The sequence below is a fragment of the Uncinocarpus reesii genome, genomic scaffold, assembly GCF_000003515.1.
Source record: "Uncinocarpus reesii 1704 scaffold_1 genomic scaffold, whole genome shotgun sequence".
Taxonomy (NCBI): domain Eukaryota; kingdom Fungi; phylum Ascomycota; class Eurotiomycetes; order Onygenales; family Onygenaceae; genus Uncinocarpus; species Uncinocarpus reesii.
The window spans coordinates 7,570,349-7,596,215 of record NW_003052500.1 but is presented as its reverse complement, the minus strand read 5'-3'; the positions used below and the strand labels follow the sequence as shown (position 1 = coordinate 7,596,215).

The following is a 25,867-nucleotide window of genomic DNA, read 5'->3' as shown; positions in this document are numbered from 1 at the left end:
GGTCCCTTTCCACTTTGCGAAGGTTGCGGACGTGTTTAACATATGGCTCTGACAAGAGATACTCTGCTAGGGATTTGGGCGATCGACATTGCTGATGAATTTCCCAGCTGTGAAGTTATCGGCTGTGATCTCAGTCCCATTCAGCCCACATGGGTTCCACCGAACTGCCGGTTCTATGTAGATGACGTTGAGAGTGATTGGTCCTATCAGCCCGGGGAAGAATTCGATTATATTCACGGGCGCGCAATGGGTGGCAGTATATCCAACTGGGATCAGCTATATCACCAAGTTTTTTACAATTTGAAGCCAGGAGGATGGGTTGAGATGCAGGAGTATGAAACAGCCGTCTATTCTGAAGACAACTCCCTGGACAACGCGCCGTTGATCAAGAAATTCCAGCAAGTGGGGGATGAAGCCAGCGCGAGGTTTGGGAAGCGACTCAATGTGGCAACATCGTATAAACAACAACTGATCGATGCCGGGTTTATCAACGTCCAAGATGACGTATACAAGGTATTCCAGCCCTTTATTTATCGCGGATTTTTTTTGGAATCCATCAGCGACTGATAAATCTTCCAGGTTCCCATCGGGACATGGCCCAAAGACCCGAAAATGAAACAATTAGGGCGATATCAGTTAACCCAAGTTCTTGCCGCCCTTGAGCCATTCATGATGGCTCTGTATACCAGAGTCATGGACTATACTGTGCAAGAAACCGAAGTGCTAATGGCTGGACTCCGTGCTGAGTTCAAGAACCCGAACAATCATCTCTATACCAAGTTCCACTTTGTCTACGGCCAAAGGCCCCAGAGCTCGTAGCACGCTTGTTGAATGCGAATTTGGAACTACCATTATAGTTAGCAAACCGATAAGTTGGTAGATATCAATGGTTTTGGTCTTGCTTTACCATTGTCAAAGACGTGCTGAAGGGTTCACTCTTTGTAGCCTAATTAGGGAGGGAAGATAATAACCATCCCCACGAGGGTAACTATCGGATGGGTAGTACAAAATTTGGGAGTCTATATTGAAAGATGTTTTTTTACTAGCAGTTGAGGACGATTGAGCAGTCGAAGCATGAAGTCAGGGGAAACAGAGGTCGACTTACCCAAAAGGGACTAGTCTTCCCGCTGGCTGCATGGCCGATATCGGATGGCGGGGCACGGGGTTGAAGGTGCAGCAGAGCTCCCAGTTCCTCCAGTTTAACACAAGGCCATATCAACAATTGCTTTACCGAAAACATTTCAGACTGCTTCATTAACTGCATACCAATCTCGAGCTATCTTTGGCAAACCAGGTTGCACAATGGTCAAATATAATATCGTCGTTTTCGCAGGAGATTACTGCGGGCCGGAGGTGAGTCCGCAGGCTACTGAGCTGTCTACGGAAACAATTACTGACAGCGATGTACTCTTGATTTCCCAGGTTACCGCAGAGGCGATTAAGGTGCGTATGCAATGGGGATGTTTTGGAGAGCAGCGGAAGGCGAACGATAAAGAAAGCTGATGGTATGCGACTAGGTCCTTAAAGTGGTTGAAAAGAAGAGAGACGACATTGAATTTAACTTCCAAGATCATTTGCTGGGTGGTGTAAGTAAGACTGGGCTGTAAAGAGCTACAAAATTCGTATACGGGCGCCCATTGAACTGTTGGCTGACCAGTCACGGAACTTAGGCTTCAATAGACGCTACCGGAACGGCGTTGACGGAAGAAGCCCTTGAAGCTGCAAAGAATGCGGATGCCGTGATTCTTGGAGCTGTCGGAGGTCCAGTGCGTCTCCCATTCCATTCTACATAATCTCTTCAAGCGCTGATCAGTTTTTTTTTGGGAAAGAAATGGGGGACAGGTGCGGTTCGCCCAGAACAAGGCATCTTGCGTCTACGAAAGGAGATGGGAACGTTTGGGAATTTAAGACCTTGCAATTTTGCCGCTCCATCGCTTGTCGATATCTCGCCGCTGAAAGCCGATGTCTGCCGTGATGTTGACTTCAACATCGTGAGAGAGCTAACAGGCGGAATATACTTTGGGGAACGACGGGAAGACAACGGCGACGGCACGGCAATGGATACGGAGCCATATTCGCGGCCGGAGATTGAAAGAATTACCCGCCTTGCTGGTCACCTTGCGCTGCAGCGTATTCCCCCGCTGCCTGTCTGGAGCTTAGACAAAGCCAACGTTCTCGCAACGAGCCGGCTGTGGCGCAAAGTGGTGACGGAAATCATGGAAAAGGAATTTCCACAAGTTAAATTTGGCCATCACCTCATTGACAGCGCAGCGATGTTGATGGTCAAAGACCCCCGGAAGCTCAACGGTATCATAGTTACCAGTAACCTTTTCGGTGACATTATCAGTGACGAAGCGAGTGTCATCCCGGGGTCTCTGGGCTTGTTACCCAGTGCCAGTTTGAGTGGGGTCCCTGATGGAAAGTCCAAAGTGAACGGAATTTACGAACCCATCCATGGTACGTAACCATAACTTCGAATTTAGATATTTGCAAACCCGCTTCTTCAAATGCTAACCTGATTTCTGAGCAGGCTCTGCACCTGATATCGCTGGAAAAGGCATTGTCAATCCAGTTGCTGCCATCCTCTCCATGGCCATGATGCTTCAATATTCGCTGAACCGACCAGTCGAAGCCAGCGCTATCGAAAGCGCGGTACGCAATGTTATTGAAGCAGGGATTCGCACGGGCGATATTGGCGGAAAAGCTAAAACGAGCGAAGTTGGTGATGCGGTTGCGGCAGAGCTTGAGAGAATCATGGAAAGTTGGGATCAATAATAAGATAAGCTTGGAAATGTAGCACCGGGCAACCGGTGTGCGCATTTTGCATGGCTGGATATAGGATATAGAGCGAAAAGTAAATAATTTTCTTCGTTTTCCTCCAGGGTATTAATGCATGTGTCTCAGAGGATAGCAAGAGACGCAGGGTATATAACTAGTCAAATGGAAGGCGCCGAGTTTCAAATTTTAGCTGACATCCCAAAGCGCACGTCTAGCGAATTTCGGGTTGTAGAAACCACTCCGATTCATCAATTGTTGCCATTCCATTCTCCAAATCAAAGTCAGGCTCACCTTCCGCAGTATGGACATCAGCATCTTTTCTCGCACTGCCACTATTCCGTAGCGATCTACGAGTGCTATCTCTCCGCGTGCGGGTATAATATCTGTCGTCACGAGCGAAGACCTGAAAACCTCGGACGTGCGTGTCCTTGCCGTTTTGATGGTTTTCACATATTTTAACCTGGATGACCATGGCCTTTAAGATATTCCCTGAAGACGGATCGTTGTCATCATCATCGTCGTCAAAATCATCGTTGTCGGTGTTCATTTCGTCGTAATCATTCATGCTACTATCGAACAACCCTCCTCCCTCCTGGTCCAGCATGCTCGATATTTGACGATTTCCGTCTTTTTCTTTCATCCTTCGCTTCTTTCTTCTAGGCCGTCGCTCATGCTTTCCGCCGACTCCGTCTAAAGGGATATCAACCCACCCACATGGCGTCTCACCCTGCCATGTAGCAAACTCAACCAGGTCATTCCCACCCATACCAGCTAGAAACACCATCTTGGTAGGCGTGTAGCTCTCGTCGAGCTCGAAATCAAGATATACACGTATTCTGACCACAGAAACGCGTTTGAAGAAGTGTAAGGATAAGGTGTGCGGTTGCGGACCGTCAGATTGCCAGAATTGGGACGGAGAAGGATGGCGGAGGGCAGCGACACCGCAGCCAGGCTTATGCGTTGATACAGTCCAGGACGCAAGCGACGAGATCTCGCGAAGGTTTGGAGGGATTGGAGCGGAGGTGTCTTTCTCTGTGGACAGGTATTTTCAGCAAGAACTTCAATAATGAAGAGTTCCAAAAGACATACGGTCATCTTGCATGTCATAGTCTTCGTCGTCCGCAGCTGCTTCATCCTGGTCTTCATCTTCTTCATCCTCCCCATCGTCTAACTCGCTGTCGTCGTCTTCGTCCTCCTCAAAGTCCTCCTCGTCTAGCCCTTCAAAAACCTCACCACCATTTTGGAATCGCGCATTCCCAGGGACCAAGCCATCTCTCGCTTGTCCCGAGAGTCCTGTCAGTCCCCGTGGATGATATCGCAACCCTGAAGCTGTCCCCGCTGCTGTTCTAGGCGGAGCCAGTTGGTGCACATCGGCTCTCGCTGTGGAGGAGAAGGCACCGTCCTCGCTGGGAAAGACGGGTCGTCGAGAGTTGGGTCTCGGCATTGAAGAGGATCTGGAGGTCTAGCGCATCCCAATGCAGCCTGGAGCTCGCCTTGAGTGTGCTCAAGGTCGGGAGTCTAAAAATAACTGGTGCTCACAAATTAAGGTTGGAGTTCGACCGTCCCTAGCTTATGGTAACTAGTGAAGCCTCTTGCAGTAATACGGAGTAAACAGGAAGCTCCAGGGTCCTTTAACTAACTAATTACAGGACCTCACGACTTCTCCGCGAATTGTCAGTCTGATGTTTCAATCCCACACAACTTTATATAATGGCAATCGAAGCTGAAAAGCGCTACACTTGTATTGCATGAGCCTACAACTAAAAATCTCTATCGTCGCCATATTTATGAAATCAACAGGGTATCCAATACAGAAATCAGAAATCGAGCAACTGACTAGACAGAGATACCGATCGAATCGGCCTCCGCCCTGCGTCTTCTTTGTCCTCCAAGCGCTCAACCATATACGTACCTCATTCATGTTCGCAAAATCATCAAACGCAAAACTTTTATTTGCACACTTGAAGTCAGCATCTACAAGTACCGCTTTGTGCATACCTTTTGGCCAGACGCCTTGACCAACCAAAACCAGCTGGAGTTCGGACCCAATTGAGACCACGAGTCATTGCTCATCGTCTTGAACCCGTTCGCCAGCACCATGAGGGACCTTTTGATGCTTTCTGGCGCGACGTCGGAAGAAGACACGTTTTCCCCATTTCCAGGCTTCGACACCCGCGAAAAACAGGAAAGCCTCGATGAAGACAAGACCCCATTCCCAGCTGATTCCGGTATGCTTGAAGACGTCATGGTTGATGACGGGAATGTAAAGAAGAGGGAAAATGGTGATGAATCCAGCCATGATTGCCCAGAATAGGAATTGGTTGCGCCAGACGTCGTACATCCATTGGGTGAAATACTTCTTGGACTTTGGCTGCATTCGGAAAAAGCTGCGGCGCATATTGACCATCTCCCAGGCAAGGAAAAGGGCGAACCAGGTTAGGCAAACAAACGTGGTAGCACGGGCGCGGAAGACAGTATCGCATTCAGGAGAATACCGGTCGTTGCAACCAACTCCGAGATTCCCATCGCCGAACCCAAACATAACAAGCGAGAAAGCGGCAAGGCAAAGAGCGGACATCCAAAGGCCGTAAGCGAGAATATCAACGATGATTTCAGTCGTGAAAATTCCTTGTTTCTATGCAGAAAAGGCAACGTTAGGAAGACAGCAATTACAAACTTGGACAAGGAATACATACGCTCTGTGGTGGCCTGTCCATGATATCAGGTGCGGCAATTTCCATACCAAGACCCATATCTGGCATTCCGGAAGTAATCATAATAATCCAGAGGATTTCGACGGGTGCCAATGGGAAAACGGATTGATCGTTTTGGTCTTTGAATGCTAACCCGATCAATAGGGTACAGGCTTGGGCGATATTTTCAGCGAGCAAGTGCAAAACGAATTTCTGGATATTATCGAAGATACGACGGCCTTCTTCAATTGCGTTAAGAATCGAGGCGAAGTTGTCGTCAGTCAGAACGATATCGGAAGCATCCTTAGCAACATCTGATCCGGCTTGACCCATTGCAATACCAACATCAGCATGCTTGAGGGACGGCGAATCATTGACTCCATCACCAGTCATGGCGGCAAAACGGCCGCGTCTATGCAATGCTTGGATCATACGGACCTTGGTGTGAGGAGCACACCGGGCGATAACACGTGGTAAAGTCGGCAAGTTGTCAATCTCTTCATCGGATAATTTGTCGAACTGACCGGCTGTCATCACCATTGCGTCTGCCACATCTTTGGAGAGAGTGCTCATGTCGGCAGGGACAATACCAATCTGGGCAGCAATAGCGCGAGCCGTACCAGGGTGATCACCGGTGACCATATGGACTTCAATTCCAGCATTGTAGCACTCCTTGATAGCACCAGCCGTTTCCGGACGAGGAGGATCGTACAGGCCAATCAGACCGTGGAACTGAAGCCCAGTTTCGACGTCCTCGCGATTTATTTCAGCATCTTCCAATACAGAGTCGGTGTATTCACGACCAGCGAGGGCTAGTACACGAAGTCCTTGTTTAGCCAAACTTTCCATGTTCTCGAGGATCTGATCCCGCAGATCATCAGTCATGGGGGTCGTGCCAGTTGCCGGGTCTAGTGCGATGGAAGTGCAGGAATCTATGATGCGCTCAACGGCTCCCTTGGTGAAGACCATCTGCCGGTCTTCGGTCGAGGTGATCTTGTGATAGATGACTGACATTTTCTTCACGTCCGAATCGAATGGAAATTCGGCTTTCTGATGCCATACGACGCTGTCTCCTTTGGTCCAGCGATCCCTATTCCAGTTGAAGCGAGAAGCAAAGACCTGGATGGCAATCTCGGTTGGTTCACCACGAGCATGCCACTCTCCAGCTTCGGACTTATAAACGTGAGAGAGGTTTGCCATGGCAGCAACGTTGAGGAACTGTTCCAAAGCCTCGTGGGTTACCAGATCTTGCGGAACGACGGCTTCCTGGTTGTTATCGTCAAGCTGAACCGGTGGCACTGCTTGGATGGTAATGTTGCCAATCTCAGGATTAAACGGTTCGTTGGAATTTCCCACTGATATTGTTCCCATAGAGGGGACCCAAGCCTTTTTCGCAACCATTTTACCCTGGGTCAATGTTCCGGTCTTGTCGGAGCAGATGTTTGTAACGGCACCAAGAGCCTCAAGAGAGTCGAGTTTTCGGACGATGACGTTCCTCTGCACCATTCGCTTCGTTCCAACTGCCATGGTAATTGTCAAAACCACAACAAGACATGCGGGGATCATACTCAGGCCAGTAGCCACTGCATAGATGATGACTTCGTTTGAGCTGCTCCATTTGTTCGCACTCATGACGATAATCGCGAATAGAACGGCAACACCGAAAAGGATCAAAGCGAGCTTAGACAATTTCCTTTGCAACGGGGTTCCCACGTTGACGCCCAGGAATCTTCCAACAGCATCGGTTCCGGTTAAAGTCCAGGCTTGGAGGTACCAGCGTTTCTTCGTTTCACCACCCGGTCCACGCTTGACGGGTCGACGTTTGCTATCAGACGCACGGAGAGCGGCAGCGATGGATCCAATTTCAGTTTTCATTCCAGTCGCCACTACGACTCCGCGAGCACGGCCTCTGGTTACGGTAGAGGAGCTGTATGCAAGATTCAGACGATCTCCGGGCCCAACGTCTTCTTTGAAGGTAAGCTCGGAATCCTTCTGAACGGGGAGGGATTCGCCGGTGAGAAGTGCTTCGTCCGTTTCAAAATTAACGGCTTCAGCAAGCCTACCGGAACTGTGTTAGCAACTTGACAACTTTTCAGAAGATGTTCGTGGCTCGTTACCTGATATCAGCGGGAACAGTGTCACCGGTCTTGAGTTCCACCATGTCTCCGGGAACTATGTCCGTGGAGGGAATGACCTTGGTCTCCCCGTCGCGAGAGACGGTACCGGTTGGCGAACTCAATGACCGTAGGGAGTCCATGGTCTTTTCAGCCGCGTACTCCTGGAAGAATCCGACGATGATGTTCAAGATAATGACAGCAGCAACAACTCCTCCTTCAATCCAGGACTGGATTCCAAAACTCACGGCCATGGCCATGATAAGGACCTACACAAGAAATTGGATCAGACAAACAGAGTTCCATGGGACATTAGGCCGAAAAAGACCAGGGGAAAATGGGCCGCTTAACTAGCATCATAGCATTGGCTACTTGGCGGATCAAGATCTTGACGACAGACACGCCTTCACCTTCCTCCAGCATATTAGGCCCGTAGGTCTCGAGGCGCTTTTTGGCCTCGGCGGATGTGAGCCCATCATCGACATGGGTGGTCAGTTCTCGAATTGCTTCATCGTAAGTCAAGCAGTGTGCCGGCTGGGACAGGACGCCATGGCCGTCAGCGCCCTGGTTTTGGGGTGCTTTCTCCATAGGAGACAAAACGGCAAAAATTCTGCGTGATCACTTCAGCGGAATGTAAGTTATACTCCCAAGGCAAGCGGAAAGTTTAAATTTGCGATGCACAGCACAAAGGAGGGAATATGATGGAAGTTCCCAGGAACAACGACAACGGCGATAACTGTGCAATTGATATGCTCCCTCCGAAGCATCACCACGGGCGGGCGGATGGCTCTTCTTAAGCAGCTGCAAGAAATCCCGGAATACCAAGATCGCCCGAGGCATTCCCCACTTTCGTCATGGAAAGTTTCGCCCACACCGCAAATCCAAGAACAGGACCGTTCGGAGGCAAAACACGCTGCAAGTTCTGTTCCTGCGCCAATCAACAACCCCTCGTGGGGTGAAGGTTTCACGGGCTCCCACGGCGCACGCTGGGCTCCCACTCCACTATTCCGCTCGGGCTGGAGGCCCTGACTGGTGGCCACTGACGACGCGTTCAACGGCGGAGGGATTGCTTGGCCTCGCGCAATTGCCCCTTGGCATCGCCGGAGGGGACAAATGAGCGTTCATCTCAAACAGAGCTTGCAGACAAGAGGCGGGGCAAATGTTCGAATGAACCCCTCCACCATGATCGTGTGCCCAACAGCGCGATGAAAACTCCTCACCAGCCGGCTTCAACCGCAGGGAAAAAAAAAAAGAAGAATGCCCAGGGGTTCCCTTTGGTCCAGAAGGTTCCAATTCGTTCTCCAAATCGCAGCTGTGCATTCCTGCTAGCCCCCGAGCAGTCAGGGAGATTTCGAACAGGGGTCTCCGATGCCCGGTATTATTTGGCGCTCCGCCGGAGGAGGCAATTCCTTTTTTCGAGCTGGCCCACGTGCGCATCATTGTTCCTCTGAACGGTTGTACGACAGGGCTTCCCCCATAGAATGCAGCCCTACGAGGAGAGCCATCCCAGCCGACCGCCCCGTGCTCAGCCTGGAGCATGGCGGGCGTTTCTCCCTCCCGCCCAGCACACCAGAATTTTCCCCCGAGCGCGAACCCCCTTGCAGTCCGCCAAGGAAGCTATTGCTCTTGGCGCGGTGGGCGGCGTGCTTGGCGGCCTCTGCACGTGACGATAAGGACCCACTCCCACTCCGTGAGGCAGACTCGGAAGGAGCGATAAGGGCTTGACATCACCGCGACGATCACCACCGCGACTCCCGACGACGACAAACGACGACGGAGGCCAGAGCGAGCAACGCTCCTCCTGACACTCGGGAGCAGTTTCGTATGCAGAGCGCATCCGCGAACAGTCCTGCCTGGCGCGACGAGCAATTGGGTCGATACCCAGGCCGCCATCTCCGCGGATTGCTGCGGCAATTCCGGAGCGTTGGCCTGGTCAATCGACGGAGGTTCGGCGCTATCGCGACTGCGTCCTCAAACCAGATTGGCCCGCTCCAGAGAATACGAGCTCCGTCATCGACAATGGAGTAGGGCCGTTGATGCTTTCGATGCATGGGTTGCCCTCTCTCAACAAATGATTTGGATGCCCGTCCATACTTTCATTCCCAGGTCTCAGCTTGGTTGCGTGTTCAACACCCATTGCTGGAAGATTCCTGCGTCTTTGTTCCCTGGATCCCATGAGCTTCCGGCTGTCGCTTAACTTATCGGACGCCCGAAACCAAGTCGGTGATGGGGATCTCTGGCCGTTCTCATGCCGGTGTCCTTTGCCCCGGTCACCCACAGATCGACAAATAAGCGACGATCGGATTTTAGAGCCTTTCCAGACCCAGCGGGAACTTGAACTATTCGTCAGAAATACTCTGGTACACCGCCTGTTCCGTCTCCCGCGAAACTGAACTTTCTTGTCTGCTGGAGGCGAACGCGGTTTCAAACCAAACCACATTCAAGACAAATTCCGCCGTCTTGGTTTCAACCAAGATCTGAACACCCGATAAGCTTCGAGCTTCCCGGACCTTGTTGCTCCTTTTACTCTTTCGAGATTTCGGAGCTCGATCTACGAAACTGAAGAATTGCTTCATTCTAACCCAAAAGCTTCATTCTCATTTGACTCCGGTTACGGACAGAACAATATGGGGAGTACTCCACGGAGTAGTGTGATATCATTCATCCGCCGCCTTATCAGATGGTTGCCAAGATCTCATGCGGGGGATGCTTTTGCTAGATGGAACGACTTTCCTGGCGCTCTTCCAGGCCCATATGTCCAAAGCTCCTGGACTTGCAAGCGATAACTTGCTTGTGATATCCGCCTCCGCAAAGTAAACTCAAGGCTAGTGTCTGCGGAACATCAAAAAAGCTTTTCTCCTGTTGACGAACTCGTTTTACCTATCAAAAGTCACATCGGTACCAGATAAACCAGGTGCCATGCTGACCATCTATTGGCTTATCCCTTGAGCAAAACTTCCCTGTCTTCAACGGGGCCAAGGACGTCCGTCGAAGCCTCGATTTGAAAGCGCGGGGAAAACTCATTACTTCAATGTCTCACTACTTCTCAGCTTCGAGTAATCATCTCCCACTTGCCCGCGAGGCGGCTTAGCTGCAACTGGTTCTGAACTCGACATTCCTGCGACAAATCGAACACTCGTTGGGAGACTTACGTAGGCTTCAAGCGCTTGAAATGTTCAAATCGAGGGATGGAAAGAACCCCAATCTGTATCAAAAGCCCAGCAGATTGCGTACGCGCCTATTAAACACGCTAGCCAAGTAAACCCAAAGAGCGACACCAAACCCAATGAAGACAGGATTTCGTGAGATACAATCTCTATTGTACATATAGACTAAGTCCAGGCGTTATATACAATAACGGCGCGGCTGAAGGGTGCCGGGAAGCCGGAAAAATCGGCATCGAGTCTTTCAATGCCTTCAGACTCCTTTCACTTCTCCAAGGGCCTCGCCGTACTTCACCTTTTGTCCCTTCTCGATCTTCCACCCCCAGCCATCATCTGTCTCACCGCTCCCGCCGACATCAGAGTTTCCCATGGGCGCCTCAAAAACCAGGACAATCGAACTTCCTAGCTGGAACCCACCCATTTCCTCTCCCCGCCTCAATGCATGGCCCCCCAAAGTTTTGCTCGCAAAGTGATATGTCGCCTCAGCGTAGCCTGGATAGATTTCTCCGCGCTTGACAGCAAGAGCAGCCTGGCGGTCTGCTTCAGTATCCGTAGTCAAACTGTTGGTGCGTAATTCGCTATCGAAGTTAATTTTAATAGACCCGACGTTAGTTGCACCGACGGGCGTAAAACTGAAGAAACCCCATCTCCACCGGCCGAGGAGGACGACGCGTTCGTTCAGAGTGAAAGAGGCCCGGGAGTGTGCGCTGGAGATACGGGGATACAGAAAACAGTTCCCCGGCGAAATGACGACGACTTTCAACCACCCATGGCACCGGAGAATGGAAGCGATGGTAATCTCCCGGTGCGAGATAGATGACGACGTAGTAGAGAGCACGGTTCGATGTAGGTTTGGGCAAATACCATGGAGTTTCGCTTTTGGCGAGATCGGCTTGGACTTTGGCCTCTGATTTGTAGCTTGACTCAACCGACGCGTCCATCGAACTGGCTTTCTTGCCGCCTTTACCTCCAGAAAGAAGCGAGGGTAGCGTGTAACTGATGCCATTCATCTTCGCGAACTCCTCCTCTGCAGCCATGTTGTCGCTATCCGCGTTTGTTGGCGTCATCTCGGCGGTCTCAAAGGTTGGATGCGTGGCCTCCAACCTTGGACTCCCTGCGTCACGCCCTAAAAGCGCGTCAAGACTATAAGTCATTCCTTTCACCTGTTCGACCTCCCCCTTTTCTATTCTACCGAATTGTAGGATGCGGCCATCTGCGGGAGAAAGGAGCGCGTTTGGGTTAGGATCCAGAGGTCGGACGCCAGGTTTCAACTCCCGATAGAAAAATGCCGCAAGATTCGGATAGGTATGAAGATCTGGTTCGGCCATTTCGCTCAGATTTACTCCAAAAATCCAAGAGTACAGCTTGAAGCCGGGAACACGGAACCAGTAAGGCAGTTCAAGCTCATTAAATCGACCCCATAAACGCGACATGGCTTTCAAGGGCAAAGTCGACATGATCTGAACCTGCCACGGTCCGGACAGGCGTACCCTTTTTCTTCGCGAACTCTCTTCATATCCTTCCGCCGATTCTCGTAGCTGCCTCTCTCTCTCAGCTTTTTGAGTCTTATAGAACTGCATAACGCCAAGGTAGGCGATTCCCAGCCCAACGGGAATGGAGTACCACTCAACCTTAGTCTTGCTCAGTGCTAGCCGCAGTTTGGACCAGAACGGCTGGTCCTCCGTGGGGCCGTCATGGTTCTTGCGTGACTGATTTCGCCAGTATCTCGATGACGAGAACTGGCGCCGTAAATGGGGACATCCTTTCATACGCCGGCAGAACACAAGCTCAAGCAGGTTCCCATCCGCAGGCTGATAGAGGACGGATGGCCTAGCGGAGGCGGCGGTTCTCCGCGTCACAAATAAAAGCGCCATGATCGAATGTAGATCCCATCAGCAACGGTTCAAAAGGAGTCGCAGCCTGACCGCAACGGCGCATTGTTGCTTTGGTGCAGGTTGAGGAATATCAACAGCAAAAGTTGATGATGACGGGTGTCGGGCCAACAGATTTTCCGGGCGAGCTGGAAGGTGAGTTCAAGAGAGGCCAGGTTGGAGAGAAAACAGTCTGGACGGATGGAAGCATTCTCAGGCAGAGAGCACTGGGATCGCCATCATGCGTCTACTCATTTGTTCAGCAGGTTTCTTGTTTATTCATCTGTACCGATCGCCCAGCGGCTAAAGTGCTGATGCCACTGGTATTCTCCGCCACTCTCTGAGACCTTTCATTGCCCAACGCCCGCAACTGAACCCGTACACTCACTGGCTAAACAATTTTTCAATAGGAACACCGGGTTTTCTGGCTATAGGGAGCTAGGGTATGCTATAGTGTCCCCGGCTATTTCGTTTGAGAGGTCAGAAGACTTGTGAAGCCATGGCTCTCGACCCGGTTCCCGCAGACGCTGAAATCAAAGCGCATTCGACCGCGCCGGACGTGGACGGACTTAGTTTACAGATCCTCTCGCCGTCGTTTAAAACCTCAGCTCGAATCTCTTTTAACCACGTTGCTTCTACGACAACAATTTCCGAGTTGAAGTCGATGATAACCAACGCGCTGTCAACTCGACCGCTACCGGAAACGCAACGGCTCATATATAGAGGCAAGGAACTTGTGAACGCCCAGGAGAGGCTTGTTAACTTTCTTGAGCTGGAAAATGTCAGTATTCTCTTCATCTCTTTTAGAGTCGCGAGCTGACGGTTACGTTGAATAGGGCGAAATCCACTCAATCCACCTCGTCCTCCCCCCGGGAACTCCGCTCATGGAAACTTCTGCTTCTACGAACTCGAGTGAAGGACAAGAGAGCGTTTCTCAAGACTCAACCCAGCGCTCTAGTTCACGCCGATCTCAGAGAATACAAGATCTCTTAAACCCGGCTCCACCTCAGTCGGCTACTGAACCCCGGGAAGACCCTACAATTAAGCAGGACACAGCTGCTGATAACTCCCAGTTGCCCGCTTTACGTGTCTCATCTGAGACATGTGAGCCGGCTACTGGACTATCCCAGCGGGACATGTCCAATTCCGGAAATACTTCGTCCGCTCCTCCAAATTCGGCCAATCCGCACCAATTTGGACAGACCCCATCGCTGGTACCAGGTTTTAGGCGCATGCTTCCAAACGGATTTGAAGTGACCGAGCCTGGCTCTTCATACACTAGCTTGCAGGGATTGCGCGTAAGCAATACGGAGGATAACTCTGCTGAGTTCTCGACCCATATGTCTCATTTGAATCCTCATCGAATATTCCGCAGCCAACAGAACAGTGTCACAAACGGCACGATACACCAAACCGATCGACCAACTTCTATGCCTTCCGTTGAACATCCTCAAAGAGAAACAAGTCGACTCTCACTCATCTCACAAAATATCATTGCGTTGGAGGAGCAGTTTAGCCGTGGTATAATTCCCACCGTTGATGAGATTGCGAGGCTCCGTTTCCAACTCTATCAGATGCTAGATGAGCAGTATAGAAATCCTCTCAAACCACGAGATCCTGCTTTGGAGAGCTGGATTACCCGTGTATTGAACCTTGCGACCAGAGCAGATCAGCATCGCGTCATGAAAGCCCGCCAACAACCTCAATTCAATAATCATCAATCCAGATTTGAATCTACCAATGCCGCTCTTCCGTCAACCGCTGCATACCTACTTAAAGCTCCAAATGGCACCCAGTACGTAGTGATGCGCCCAAATGATCAGCCTTTGCCGTCCGCTTTTCGACCTCGTGCCCCAAGACCCGCCGCCAACATTCCAGGTCTGTTCATGGGTGGAAACATTGCTCCATTAGGAGCACCTGGCTTCGTTGCACGACTTCCTGGAAATCGAGTTTTTAGGCCACCGTTGGTTCGGCGTCGGTATCGACGATATGTTAGACCCATTAATCTTGTGGCCATAATCCGGAGTTTTTGGCTCTTTATTCGACTATATTTCATCAGCTATTTGTTCAGTGCTAGAGGATCATGGCTTCGAACACTTCTCGTCCTTGCATCTGCTGTTGTCGCGGTATTTTCGGAGACGAGTTTTCCAGAGAGAATCCAACGCTTTGTTCTGAGGCCTGTTCAGCAACATTTAGAAAATCTTTTACCCACTGATGGTCAACAACGACAAGCACAGCCGGCCGCTCAGAGACCCAACGATACGGCTTTCGATGCCAACTTGCGAAATGAACCTATAAACGGCCGGCAAGCCCAAGGAAATCCGGCCCAAGCAGAGCACGGCGGCATCTGGGACGGCTTGCGTAGCTTAGAACGATCTGTTGCAATATTCCTTGCGAGTTTCATCCCGGGCTTGAGTGAACGCCACATTGCGGCTCGAAACGCTGCAGAAGTTGCCAGGCGGAATGAAGAGCAGCGACAGCAGGCAGAAGAGCAACAGCCTGAAGTGAATACCGATCCTACAGCGCCTCACCCTCAAGGGGGGACCAATGATCCGAGTGTCGAACAAGATGCGACCACTCCGGTTCCTACAGACACTACAAGGAATGCGGGTGACGCCCATCAGGATCAGCAATCAAATCAAGAACGAGCCGACCAATAAGTTATGCTCGCAAGGTGCTTACTTTTCCCCCTTTCATAAGAGTATCCACCATAAACGAAATGCGTGGACTTGCATTGACTGTTACCCTCATGGGTCATGCGGGTGTTTCTTGATTATCTTTTGTATGTTATACCCAGCCCACCTTCATGTAGCAGTTCAGATTTACGTATCATTTAGAGGAAGAAAGGCGAGGATATAATCTATGATGCTGCTAACGTCGCCGATTGCATGTATCAAGACGACTTCCGATACCGCTAAATAACAGTTCTTGGCCATGACTGTTTGAGCTGTATATTTTTGTGACCTTTGATTTTGTTTTCAGTATACTGTGTCTTTGAAAAGCCGAAATAGCATAGCCGGTTAACTGAGCGCAAAGGCGCACGCAATTCCTGATGTACCCTACAATTTCGCCTCGCTGCCTGCGCTATCAGGCGTGCTCGCAACGAGCGAGGTAGGCATCGACATGAAATCCTCTTCACCATTAAAATGCCTAAACCAATCCCAAAAGTTAGCCAAAATATCAAAAGAATTCCCTTTTCCAACCGTGACATACCAGCCTCGCTCCTCTCCCGCTTCCAAAAAGGAACAATCGCCGTTCCGCACGCAATCCCAGCCGCCGCCCACACCTCTTCCATCCCTCCATTTTGGAACTTTCATTCCGCAAACCTGTTCAGCCTCATCATCCAGCTCTTCCCGTCTGCCACTTTTCCGCCTTACAAACATGCTTAAACTCGCCGTGAACGGTCTAAAGTCCTCTTCTGACGAATCCTCGGGCATATTCCCAGTCAGCGCCCTGCCCATTGCGATCAACGGTGCAGCGTGTGTGCATATCAACAAAGCATGGCTTTGATGGTTACGGGGATCGTTGGGGTGAGATTCGGCGTGGCGGGCGAGTTCCGCATCGACGGTGGCGATGACGTGTGAGAGGGTGGTGGCTATGCGATCGTGCAGTTGGGCAATGGTTTCGCCATTGGGAGACGGGATGATCCGTGCTTGGTATTCTGCTTGCAGCGGAGAAGGCGAAGCAGCGGTGGAAGGTGGAGAGAGTATGGTCGGGAAGTGGGTGGTGAGAATCTCGGGGGTGGAAGGGGACGGGTGTGTGAAGAAGGAGGAAGAGCCGAACCATTCTCTATTGATAGTCCAGGCTGTTATAACGTGCGCGGATAACAAGAGGCGGTTTGAAAGGAAGGGGGCGTCTCACCCAAGTCCGTTCTCAAGCCTGACCGTCAAGTCTGTATCCGATCTCTTTTCATCCTCTTGAATCTTTCGCAAGCCTTCCACTGTCGGTCTAATGGTTTGCAGGCATCTGTAGAACGGGCTACAATACACCCTGCATGGCTTTGGCTTAAACGTTTCACCGCAGATATGCGCCGCTAGTTCATGCGACTGGCGGACGCCGGGCTGCGTTAAGGTCGGGTCGACGGGGATTCCGGTGGGTGTGGGATAGGTTGCGCGATAGGTCCCGGTGGACAAATCTATTGTCCAGTTTAACCGGTGCTGTGGTGAACGAGAGTTGTTAGAGAAACACTTTTGTCTTGTTTGAGCGGAGCGGAGCGGGGAAAATTAAGTGCAGCGGAGTCAGTTTACCCCGTGTCGGGTGATATAGATCGTGTCAAGGGGCATTGTTGAGAATGTAGCCGGGAATTCTGGCCCACGATCTGTATCAACTTAACCGACAAACTGTACGGAGGAGAGAGCGACGAAATAATCCCCAGGTTGCAGTCGTTGTCGGATGTGGCAGAATTGACCAACTCGGGGCGGTGAAGCAATCACCTCGGCTTGTCCGCAATTGAGCCGCGAGTTACTCAAAACACGCGACCTTGCAGTTTATCGAGGAGGCACAAGGATTAAGTATTATTAACCGAAAAAATAATAATTTACGGGAAACATTGTATTAGATGCTGCTATAAGCCCGTCTATTTATGGGAAACAAATCGTACACGACGGCCCGTTTGACTCCGCCGCACAAGCAAATAGTACAACAGACTATGATCCCGCAGATAAATAGGTTTCATTTAACTTTTTAGGTTGATTGCTTAGTAGAAGAACCCAATGATCTTTCCAGCAACGTGCTTGCGTCTGGCCTCCTCGTGGTCCATGATACCAGCGGAGGTCGTCAAGACAATGTAACCGAATTGACGGGAAGGAAGGAGCTTGACAACCCACTTCTCAAGCTCACGGAGCTGAATGTTATAGCGGGGGCTGATAACACCGGTCTTGTTGAGGCTATATCACGACATATCAGTATATCGCCAGTGTGCATGGGAGCTTCCGAGGGAACATACCGGCCGTTAAGCTGGATGACAATCTTGCCAGAGCGGTGGTCATCGACTTCCTCGAATTCGCCAATGTAACCTGAATTGAAGCAAAGTGTTAGTAGAATGTAGCGACCAATTAAAAGTTTCCAACCACGATGAAAATACAAAATCAGCAAGTGAAATTGTGAGAGGGAACATGTAAGATGGTCGCCAAATTGGTATCAATATATCGGGTACTTAAAGGGCAGAAACCGTGGTGTGGTTTATGAATCGAGACTTCCGCCTAGTTATCAACCCGAGGGAAGAGAGGTTCCACCGCACAGCCAGTATAAGTATCAAAAATTCACGCACCATGCTTCTGCATCACAGACAAGAACTTGACAATGACCTTGGAGCTAGGTCTGATGAGAACCTGGCGCTTTCCAGCCTTCTCAGCATTGTTGATGGCGTTGAGCGCATCGTTGAGCACGCTAGTCTTGACCATTTTGACGGTAGAATGTAGCTTTCGCCGATGGAGATTCTCAAATCGAACGGGTTTATTGAATATTCCTCGTTGGGAGATGAGGTATCTATAGTTGTTCCCCAAAGCATTTCTCCTTTTGAAATCTCGCCCAATCTTCCCATTTTCCTTGGGAAGAAAAGGGCAAAGAGATCAAAAAGGGAGAAACGAAGAGGGATAAGTTAGCTTTCAGCAGCTTCTTTATAGCGAGCACAAAGAGTGCCCTCTTCGCAAACTTGGAAGGGAAGAGGGTTCTTCAGCCCGTGTCCATCCAGGGACACAGGGAAGAAGCGTATCATCCTAGCCGCTGCCATTTCTGCGGAAAGACGATTGCTTCTCCCCGAGCTAACTGAAGAAGATTGGATTGAAGACCGCTTGGGGCGTGAGTACGTACCTCGATTGACGTTGACGGCGATGGGCTATGCGATTGCGACTGAGATCAGCGAAGGCTTCGATGTAAATTTGATATCTTTGAAGGGCACTAGCGCCCACAAGTTAGGGTTATTCCTCTTTGTGCCCTAACTAGTCACCTACTAACCCTATTAAGTAAGGTTCAAATCTGGTAGTCACGTGGGCTATATATCGGATTTATGTCGCATCGATGCAGCTATCACGCAAAATGGGAGGCCTGGAGTATGAGCGCTTGATAGGAGTCCGGTCAAAGCCGGTCAGTAGTACCTGATTATATATCCTCCACGTGATAACTTGTATCTCGTTAATCGAGGGGAGGCACGAACGGCTGCAGGCGGAAGATGGGGAGGCAAGGTGATATTACAATTTGCTCTAGAATTCGGGATCAAAGGGCAATAATGAAGGTGCTGTGCCTGTGTCTAAGTTATGAAAAGAAAACAAAAAGATAAGCAGAGCAAAAGAAGAAAAGACCGGTCAAAGCGATAGAATCTCCTCCATCCTCTCGAACGTCCGTTCGTTCATCCATCGATCCGCTCTCTCCTCCACGCCCGCCGGGATAACTAACAAAACCGATATTTTAGATTCCAAACAACCTAGCCCAATGACATAAATGCCAGGTCGTAAGGGAAATACATGATTTGGGGGCATACATGATTTAAGTGTAAGGTTGGGGGACGGAAACCTTTCTGAAACAAGCATCAATACATCATACCGGGGGAGTGTGCAATGGGGGATTAGGGGTACTGCGAAATGGGCAGGGCTGCAATGCTTGAATGCTTGCTGGCATGGGGGCGGGCTTGTGCATGATGAAGGCGACAGAGAAATAAGCGCATTCTGCTAGGCGTGTTGGGATAATTGAGTGCATGCAGAAAAAGTCCTGTGCTATAAAATGTTAATCCCTCCGAGAAAACACCACTCAGGAGAATCTCTTTGTTCCATTTCGAGTGGCTATCTTGTCACTTTCGAGGATCGGACAAACTCGGTTTTCACTTTCCACTCCTTCGGGACCCGCGTCGTGGAAATTTCGTGAAAGTTCTCACTTGGAGAAAGCACAAAGAGCCCAAGGAGCTAGGCAACATTGTCATCGTAAATTCCATTTAGGACATTGCTGCTGCAGTGGCGAGGCCGACTTGACGTCTAACTTGTTCACGGGCCCATCGTGCGGTATCTATTGTGCGGCCGCCATACTCCCGGGTAGATCGAGTCTCCCTTATAAGACCAGAAATGAAGTCGCTGCGGAACATTGATGCAAATTCACCATTAGGGAAGGCATCAGCCAGGTCACTAATTTTGTTAGTATCAAATAAATTGACCAAGCGCAAGGGATGCATACCCAATAACACCCATGGTGGATCTCATTAGTCCCTCACTACGCGTACCTTCATTCGAAATCTGACTAATAAGTTTGAATATCGATTCGACAAATGGGGTCAGGTTATTGGCTGGAAAACTTTAGCTATTTTCTTGTTTCAGATCGCAGTTTGTGGGATTACATACCCTCAGGTGTACCCTTGTAAGCGAGGAGTATTCCGCCCCAAGCATCCATGATACCTTCACGAAGAGAGGTTATATAGTCAAGTGTATCCTGAGACACGTCGTCTTCAAGTGTAACGTCAGAAGCCTGTTGCAGAACTTGACAAACAACAGGCAAGTACGTTTGGAAACTAGTCCCAATAGCTTGTGCAATGTCGCCAAAGGTCAAGAGAATAGCAGGCTTCAGCTGATTGGTAAGAGTATTACTCTTGAAACGTGATAATTAGCACGAGCCACTCAGAAACATTGGAGGAAACTTACTCTTAAGAGGTTCAGGAGATAGTTCATGAAAGTATCACAGAAAGGCTGAGCCTTGTCATTCAATGATCGAGTGATATCACTAACAAGACCTATAGCCATTGAGCACAAGGCAGGTTCCTCTTGATTGCCCAAAGCATTATAGAGGAATGGTGAGAATGCCTCCATATACTTTAAGAAATCCGCTTCCACAGCGGTAGCGATGGCGCCAACAGTCGCAAAAACAGCATCAGGCACACTCGACTTTGGAGGTAGGGTAGACAAAACTTTGAGCATAAGGTGCATTATCCGGTCTGCCTGTGGTTTTATTTCGGTTTCCAGACGTTGCACGATAGACTTTTGCAAAGGTAAGTTTCATAAGCGCAACGAGCGTCGTTTAGATTAGCAGAACTTACAAGAAGCACACTAGTAAGACTTGTCTGGACTTCTTCCAGGGTGATACGGTCTTCAACGCTAACCACTTGTTGTTGCATGGGAACAGTTCGCTCCAATCTTTCCATGATGACATCAACCAAACTGGCAATGACAGGGAGGCAATCGTTAGCAGCATTTGTGACAAAAGTGGTGAGAACCTCATAGGCAGCAGTTCGAAGCAGGTTGTCAGCATCACTCCTACATAGCAAATGTCAGCAATTATTCCGAAAATGGACCCACTTCACAAACCTGTCAGTGACCGCAAGCAGGGATGAAACGCTGTCCTGGAAGTGCTTAGAGAACGCGCTGGTGTCAGAGCCTGGTTCTCCAGCGAAGCGATCCGATATGTTCTGCAATGCCCAGCAACAAGATCCGGCGATCTTTGGGCTGCTTGCCAAACCGTGAAAAAGGCAGGAAATCAGAGGCTGTAGATGACTGTCCACTTCAATGGATTCTGGGCAAAATTCCGTGATCCGGCCAAGAGCATAGGCAGCTGAGTCCCTCACATGAACGACCTTGTCGTCCATCATTTGAATCAAAACAGGGAGGGCTTGCTTGACCAAGGGATCGAGCGTATCAAATTCAGGGCCTTCCATGATGGCACCAAAAGAGGACACGGCTGCATCTCGACGGTGCCAGTCATCATTTCTCAGGTTGGCTTCCACAAATTCTAGAACAGGCGGTATCACATCGTTGTGAACACAGCTGGAGTACAATTCAAGAGCTTGGTAAGCAGCGCGGGAAATATTATAATCGTCATCAGAGGCGTCCTCATCTTGTTTGGTCATCAGTACTAATAACACTGGAACGACCTCCCGGCAAGCGATGCGAGCAAAGTTGAAAAAGGGCCGGAGTATTGACGATCCTTCGTTCTTGGCCTAAGGGTCTGATATTAGATGGGGAAACAAGAGCAGTTCCAAAAGAGGTGCTTACTATCTTATTATCATCTTCAATCGCAGTCTCTTCTTCACACACTGTGCACCAAAACTCAATCGCAAGCTTAGCGACATCCTCTTCCTCGCTTTTCATTCCCAGGATGGTGAGGCCGAAAAGGGCTTTTTCCATATAAAAACGCATTTTCTCGTAGTAACTGCTCATAATACGATTCAAGCAGCCGAACGCGCCACTTTGTATTCTGACATCAGTTGATTGTGTGGCCTCACAGATGACTTGCATTATGTAGTTGCGTTCGCCTTCATTTTCAAAGTTCGACCTTACGAACTCGATAGCATCGCTCAAGGCCGTGATAGCGGCATTTCGAACATCATTATTTGGCTCTTCTTTCCTTGCGCCTTGCACAACGGCTGTTAAAATGGCGTTTGAGTGGGAGTTCAAACTTTCTCGGAGATCTGGATCATCGGACTCGCAAACAAACCCAATAGTGATTAAGGATGCTTGTCTCAAATGGTCTGAACCACCGCTAACATTTTGAACCAGGTTGCTCATCAACTCGGGCCATTCGTTCCGGGGGAGCTCGATCGCGGCAATAGAAGCAATAAATTGACCAGCGGACTGGCCGGCTCGCGAGTCAGGCGATCCCAACGTCTTCAAAGCTAATTCTTTCACCGCGCTTTTAACTTGGGGGTTAATTTGATGAATCCATCTCCCTTGTACCTCCCTCAATCTAGCGAAATCTCGATATGAAAAAGCGTTTTTGAGCGCAATACCGGCGGCCGTTCGAATAGCGGGTGCGGCGGATTCATTTGCGAGTTCACCTGCAAGTGTAGTAAGGTAACCAGCCTATCGAGGTCCAAGGACGCGGTTAGCCAAGCATGTGAGAGATGGCGACGCAGCCGTGGAATGCCCCGAGGCGGGAATCCGAGAGGTCAGGTATATTTTGACAGAGTGAAAGAAAAGATAGATTATGACGTACGAAATCAACCTCAGCAGCATGTAGCAGCTGCTGCTCAGCATTTTGACGAGTTGTGGCATCTGCAAATCAGAGGCGCCCAGTCAGTCCATCAACTTTAGACCACCAAACACTCAATTACAGGGGGACGATATATCATACCTGGCGAAAGAGTGCCAGCCAGCACCTGATTGACATCCATGGCTGGTACTCAGGTGCCTCAGTGTACGTTTTTAACCTGGCAGAAAGCGAAAAGCGATTCAGAAACTCTTCTTTTATATGCACGAGGATGGATTCCACAACATACCAGAGAGAAGATCAAGCTCAGAAAAATGGTATGCGTAAGAAAGGAGCTTGAAATAAAAGGATTAGGGATGTCTGCCTTTGAGATGATCAGTATGGAGGGTCAAGGAGCGTAGCCTCAAAAGGTGGTGGTTAAAAAAGAGTAAACAAGCAGATAGCGAAAAGTGGGCCAGATCAAGCGCCTGGCGTCCATGCTCGCTATGCACACTCACTACAGTATATGCACACGGCCCACATGCTTGTTCTCGTCTGTGCGCCCTAGCCCAACACCTGTGATTCCCGTTCCATCACACTCGCTCGTATTGGCGAATTGTCCCAGATTGAACTTTTCAGCTTCGCAAGATCGCATCAATCTGAAATGCCACCACCAAATTGAATCCTTGCTGCCCTCAAGCTTGCGGTTGGCTCGAGTGGAAGTATGCATGCGCTTTGCCAATAATACGAGGCAGGCAGCAGGTTGCAAGGGGGTGCCCCTAGCAAAACGTCTGTGGCCACGGCTTTGTGCGACAGGCGGTTGCCTGCCAAGTCTTGCAACCTCTCCCCCGCCAACTTCAACGGAGAATTCCGTCTCCATCGTTCTCGAGAGGCAAGCGGTGGATATGCAGCTTGGACGGCGTCCTTCTGGCAATTGATGGGTTTTAGTCTATCCCCAATTTATTACCCAGGCTGGAGGACAATCCTTCTTTAACCGCGTCGCACGGAGTAGTTATAGCCTCAAGTAGACGTTGGGATCATAAAGAGACACGTGAACCGCAAAGGCGAAGATGGACTGGACCCCATCAAGCAGTCGCCCTATCTTTCTTCATGCTGAGCAGCATTGGTGGCGTCGTCAGCGCCTGAGAAGGTTTACTTCAGTAGTCATTGTGTGTACATACATAACATGAGCGGGTGATGTGGTGACTGGCATCGGCTACAAAGTGACTACAATCCGTTCAAGTATGCCAGGCAAAGATAGTATTAGGACATAGCCTGGCGTTCTCTAACATCGCCATGATCGCCCTGCCGACTCCCAGCGTCTTCGTCTATGTCTTCTTCATCCTCGTCATCCCTATCATCCACGCTATCGATATCGAATACTGAATACCATTGCCTGTCCGAGTAGAGGACACAAACAACCCTCCTGCCACGACGACCGTTTACTTCTATATGTAAAGGTTCCATGTTCTCTCGTTGGGGGAACGTATGCCTGACAAAGCTTGCGTGGTGAGATGATGGGGTCAACAGATCGAGGTAAATGATCTGTTCCTCCAACGCTAGATGATCCGAATGGTCCCTTTTCACGTAGTTTAGAGAAAACGAAGGATCAACATCAGGTTTGTACGGGATTTGAATCAGATGGTTCAGAGCTGGAGTGTCTAGAAAGCCAATTAACAAAAATGAATCTTGTTCTAGGGGTGCATATGACATACTTCCATCGGACCAGAGAAGCATTATCGTGCCGTCTTCCACAAACTTGATATCCATGATAGAGCCCTTTTGAAAACTGATTTTCGCAGTAAGAACCACTTCCGTTGAACTCACTCCGTTGACCGTAGTTAAAACCACCCGCTCGAGGTAGACTATGGACCTATATTAGTACTCGAAGGTGAGAATATCAAACAGTCGAGGATGCTTACATGTATGAGTGCTCATTTTGGCTCTTGCAGCCAAGAAAATTGACACTTTAGGCACGCCTTCGTAATTCTTCGTTTATGTTAGGCCCTTGTAGTACACACTGGAACGAATAGTTCACGCATACCTCGTAGCTCATTGTCAAATCGACCGCGTTCGGGTCCATATCTATCCCCAGGTCTTGAATATGCCTTTCCAAGATACTTCTCCGCTGTGTTTCCGCGATCCGCTTAAATACACCCTGCAGCTGGACACTCAATCGCGCAGTAAGGTCACTTAACATGGGAGCGGCAACAGTTTCGCCCTGTTTCCGCTTCGCCAGCTTCTGCAATGTCTTTTTATAATTCTCGTAAAACAGACCATCCGCATCAGTGGTGCTCCATCTGCCATTACTTGGCTCTTGCATCGTGGGCTGGATAAAATCAAGCAACCCACTTCGGATTAATCCCCCTTGCAGATAATTCAATGTGTGCCCGTGGTTGATCGTATCTGCCTTTTCCATTAGTTCCTCTGCTGTTGCAGATAACGGATCCGTGCTCTGCAGGTCAATCTCATAGCGCAGCCACCTGGAAAATGCATCGAATTGGACAAGTTCGCGACCGCTGTTTATCAAAACCTTGTGCCCAAGGAGTGTAAGACAGTCAATAGTGCCAAGGCATTCCTTGAGCTCTTTCGTGTCCAACCCCAATACTGGACTCAATTTATGAAATTTAGACAGCCCTATTAGCCGGCTAAGAAGAAAACTGCATCTCTCCAAAGCCGGCAAGAGACACTCATGCGTCAGGCGTCTGACCGTCTCGTACCCGTTAGTTACTGCTTTGTCCCATCGTTTGTGACCCTGAATTTCAATTAGCGCGCAGGCCCAATCCGCACCAGAAAGACCGTAATTCATACCCTTTCGCCAACTTGATCCACCAGAAATTCTTTAAGAGGCTCAAAACAGTCTCCGGTGACAACCAGATGGTAAGCAGCAGTAACAAAATCACAATTCAGCCTGTCCTGTAAATCCTCATTTATATTTCTGAGATACCGTCCGGGCAAATCCTGCGAGTTCTTCCATTCTAGATGGATCTGTGTTTGCACTTGCTTGATATAACGTAGTAAATTCTGCAACTGTGTCACTTTAGAGGCCAGCACCGACAGATACCTTCCAGACTTAGTGATAAATAGGAGGTCCAACGAAAAGATCCATAGGCGCTCTGTGTCCCCTGACATCCCTCTGAACAAAAATGCATGTGTTGAACTCATTGGATGCGAAGCATGCACTAGCGCTCGACTACCCTCGCAGCTATCAAGCGGCTGCTGGACGTGGATAGAGCCGATCTCAAAGGAATCAAAAATCCTTATATGGACGGCTCCATCGTCAAATCCTGCAAGTAATACATCAACCGAGTCCGAGTCCTTATTGCCTAAATGAAATATGGAGTCAATCGACTGGGCGGGGAGCTGGA

At 49.7% G+C, this 25,867-nt stretch overlaps 10 protein-coding genes across 10 annotated transcripts in view; 3 read left to right on the top strand and 7 right to left on the bottom strand.

Moving 5' to 3' along the window:
- Positions 1 to 42: 42 nt before the first annotated feature.
- UREG_02852 (uncharacterized protein) lies at positions 43 to 819 on the top strand (the record flags this gene model as incomplete). Its single annotated transcript, XM_002543290.1, has 2 exons — positions 43 to 513; positions 580 to 819. The coding sequence occupies 2 exons, from the start codon at positions 43 to 45 to the stop codon at positions 817 to 819; spliced, it is 711 nt and encodes a 236-aa protein (XP_002543336.1).
- A 483-nt stretch (positions 820 to 1,302) lies between these two features.
- On the top strand, positions 1,303 to 2,775 carry UREG_02851 (3-isopropylmalate dehydrogenase; the record flags this gene model as incomplete). Its single annotated transcript, XM_002543289.1, has 6 exons — positions 1,303 to 1,353; positions 1,423 to 1,443; positions 1,518 to 1,586; positions 1,671 to 1,766; positions 1,830 to 2,457; positions 2,531 to 2,775. The coding sequence occupies 6 exons, from the start codon at positions 1,303 to 1,305 to the stop codon at positions 2,773 to 2,775; spliced, it is 1,110 nt and encodes a 369-aa protein (XP_002543335.1).
- A 214-nt stretch (positions 2,776 to 2,989) lies between these two features.
- Positions 2,990 to 4,222, bottom strand: UREG_02850 (uncharacterized protein; the record flags this gene model as incomplete). The annotated part of the gene is made up of 2 exons (XM_002543288.1): positions 2,990 to 3,810; positions 3,868 to 4,222. 2 exons carry the CDS (start codon positions 4,220 to 4,222, stop codon positions 2,990 to 2,992), a joined length of 1,176 nt encoding a protein of 391 aa, XP_002543334.1.
- Positions 4,223 to 4,840: 618 nt separating this feature from the next.
- UREG_02849 (potassium/sodium efflux P-type ATPase) lies at positions 4,841 to 7,845 on the bottom strand (the record flags this gene model as incomplete). Its single annotated transcript, XM_002543287.1, has 3 exons — positions 4,841 to 5,413; positions 5,475 to 7,530; positions 7,589 to 7,845. 3 exons carry the CDS (start codon positions 7,843 to 7,845, stop codon positions 4,841 to 4,843), a joined length of 2,886 nt encoding a protein of 961 aa, XP_002543333.1.
- A 3,157-nt stretch (positions 7,846 to 11,002) lies between these two features.
- On the bottom strand, positions 11,003 to 12,623 carry UREG_02848 (phosphatidylserine decarboxylase proenzyme; the record flags this gene model as incomplete). The annotated part of the gene is made up of 2 exons (XM_002543286.1): positions 11,003 to 11,456; positions 11,482 to 12,623. The coding sequence occupies 2 exons, from the start codon at positions 12,621 to 12,623 to the stop codon at positions 11,003 to 11,005; spliced, it is 1,596 nt and encodes a 531-aa protein (XP_002543332.1).
- Positions 12,624 to 13,399: 776 nt separating this feature from the next.
- On the top strand, positions 13,400 to 15,280 carry UREG_02847 (uncharacterized protein; the record flags this gene model as incomplete). Its single annotated transcript, XM_002543285.1, has 2 exons — positions 13,400 to 13,405; positions 13,457 to 15,280. The coding sequence occupies 2 exons, from the start codon at positions 13,400 to 13,402 to the stop codon at positions 15,278 to 15,280; spliced, it is 1,830 nt and encodes a 609-aa protein (XP_002543331.1).
- A 399-nt stretch (positions 15,281 to 15,679) lies between these two features.
- Positions 15,680 to 16,903, bottom strand: UREG_02846 (uncharacterized protein; the record flags this gene model as incomplete). Its single annotated transcript, XM_002543284.1, has 4 exons — positions 15,680 to 15,770; positions 15,834 to 16,409; positions 16,482 to 16,777; positions 16,868 to 16,903. The coding sequence occupies 4 exons, from the start codon at positions 16,901 to 16,903 to the stop codon at positions 15,680 to 15,682; spliced, it is 999 nt and encodes a 332-aa protein (XP_002543330.1).
- Positions 16,904 to 17,316: 413 nt separating this feature from the next.
- Positions 17,317 to 18,022, bottom strand: UREG_02845 (40S ribosomal protein S22; the record flags this gene model as incomplete). The annotated part of the gene is made up of 3 exons (XM_002543283.1): positions 17,317 to 17,506; positions 17,566 to 17,635; positions 17,890 to 18,022. 3 exons carry the CDS (start codon positions 18,020 to 18,022, stop codon positions 17,317 to 17,319), a joined length of 393 nt encoding a protein of 130 aa, XP_002543329.1.
- Positions 18,023 to 19,545: 1,523 nt separating this feature from the next.
- On the bottom strand, positions 19,546 to 22,704 carry UREG_02844 (uncharacterized protein; the record flags this gene model as incomplete). Its single annotated transcript, XM_002543282.1, has 9 exons — positions 19,546 to 19,732; positions 19,782 to 19,890; positions 19,946 to 20,189; positions 20,243 to 20,575; positions 20,635 to 20,851; positions 20,903 to 21,531; positions 21,587 to 22,393; positions 22,527 to 22,585; positions 22,665 to 22,704. 9 exons carry the CDS (start codon positions 22,702 to 22,704, stop codon positions 19,546 to 19,548), a joined length of 2,625 nt encoding a protein of 874 aa, XP_002543328.1.
- Positions 22,705 to 23,762: 1,058 nt separating this feature from the next.
- UREG_02843 (uncharacterized protein) overlaps positions 23,763 to 25,867 on the bottom strand; it is a gene marked incomplete at both ends in the record, with an annotated part of 3,009 nt that continues 904 nt past the window's right edge. Inside the window, 5 exons of the mRNA XM_002543281.1 lie at positions 23,763 to 24,160; positions 24,215 to 24,364; positions 24,422 to 24,488; positions 24,544 to 25,032; positions 25,311 to 25,817. Coding sequence (XP_002543327.1) covers positions 23,763 to 24,160; positions 24,215 to 24,364; positions 24,422 to 24,488; positions 24,544 to 25,032; positions 25,311 to 25,817 — 1,611 coding nt within the window. The remainder of the gene's footprint in view (positions 24,161 to 24,214; positions 24,365 to 24,421; positions 24,489 to 24,543; positions 25,033 to 25,310; positions 25,818 to 25,867) is intronic.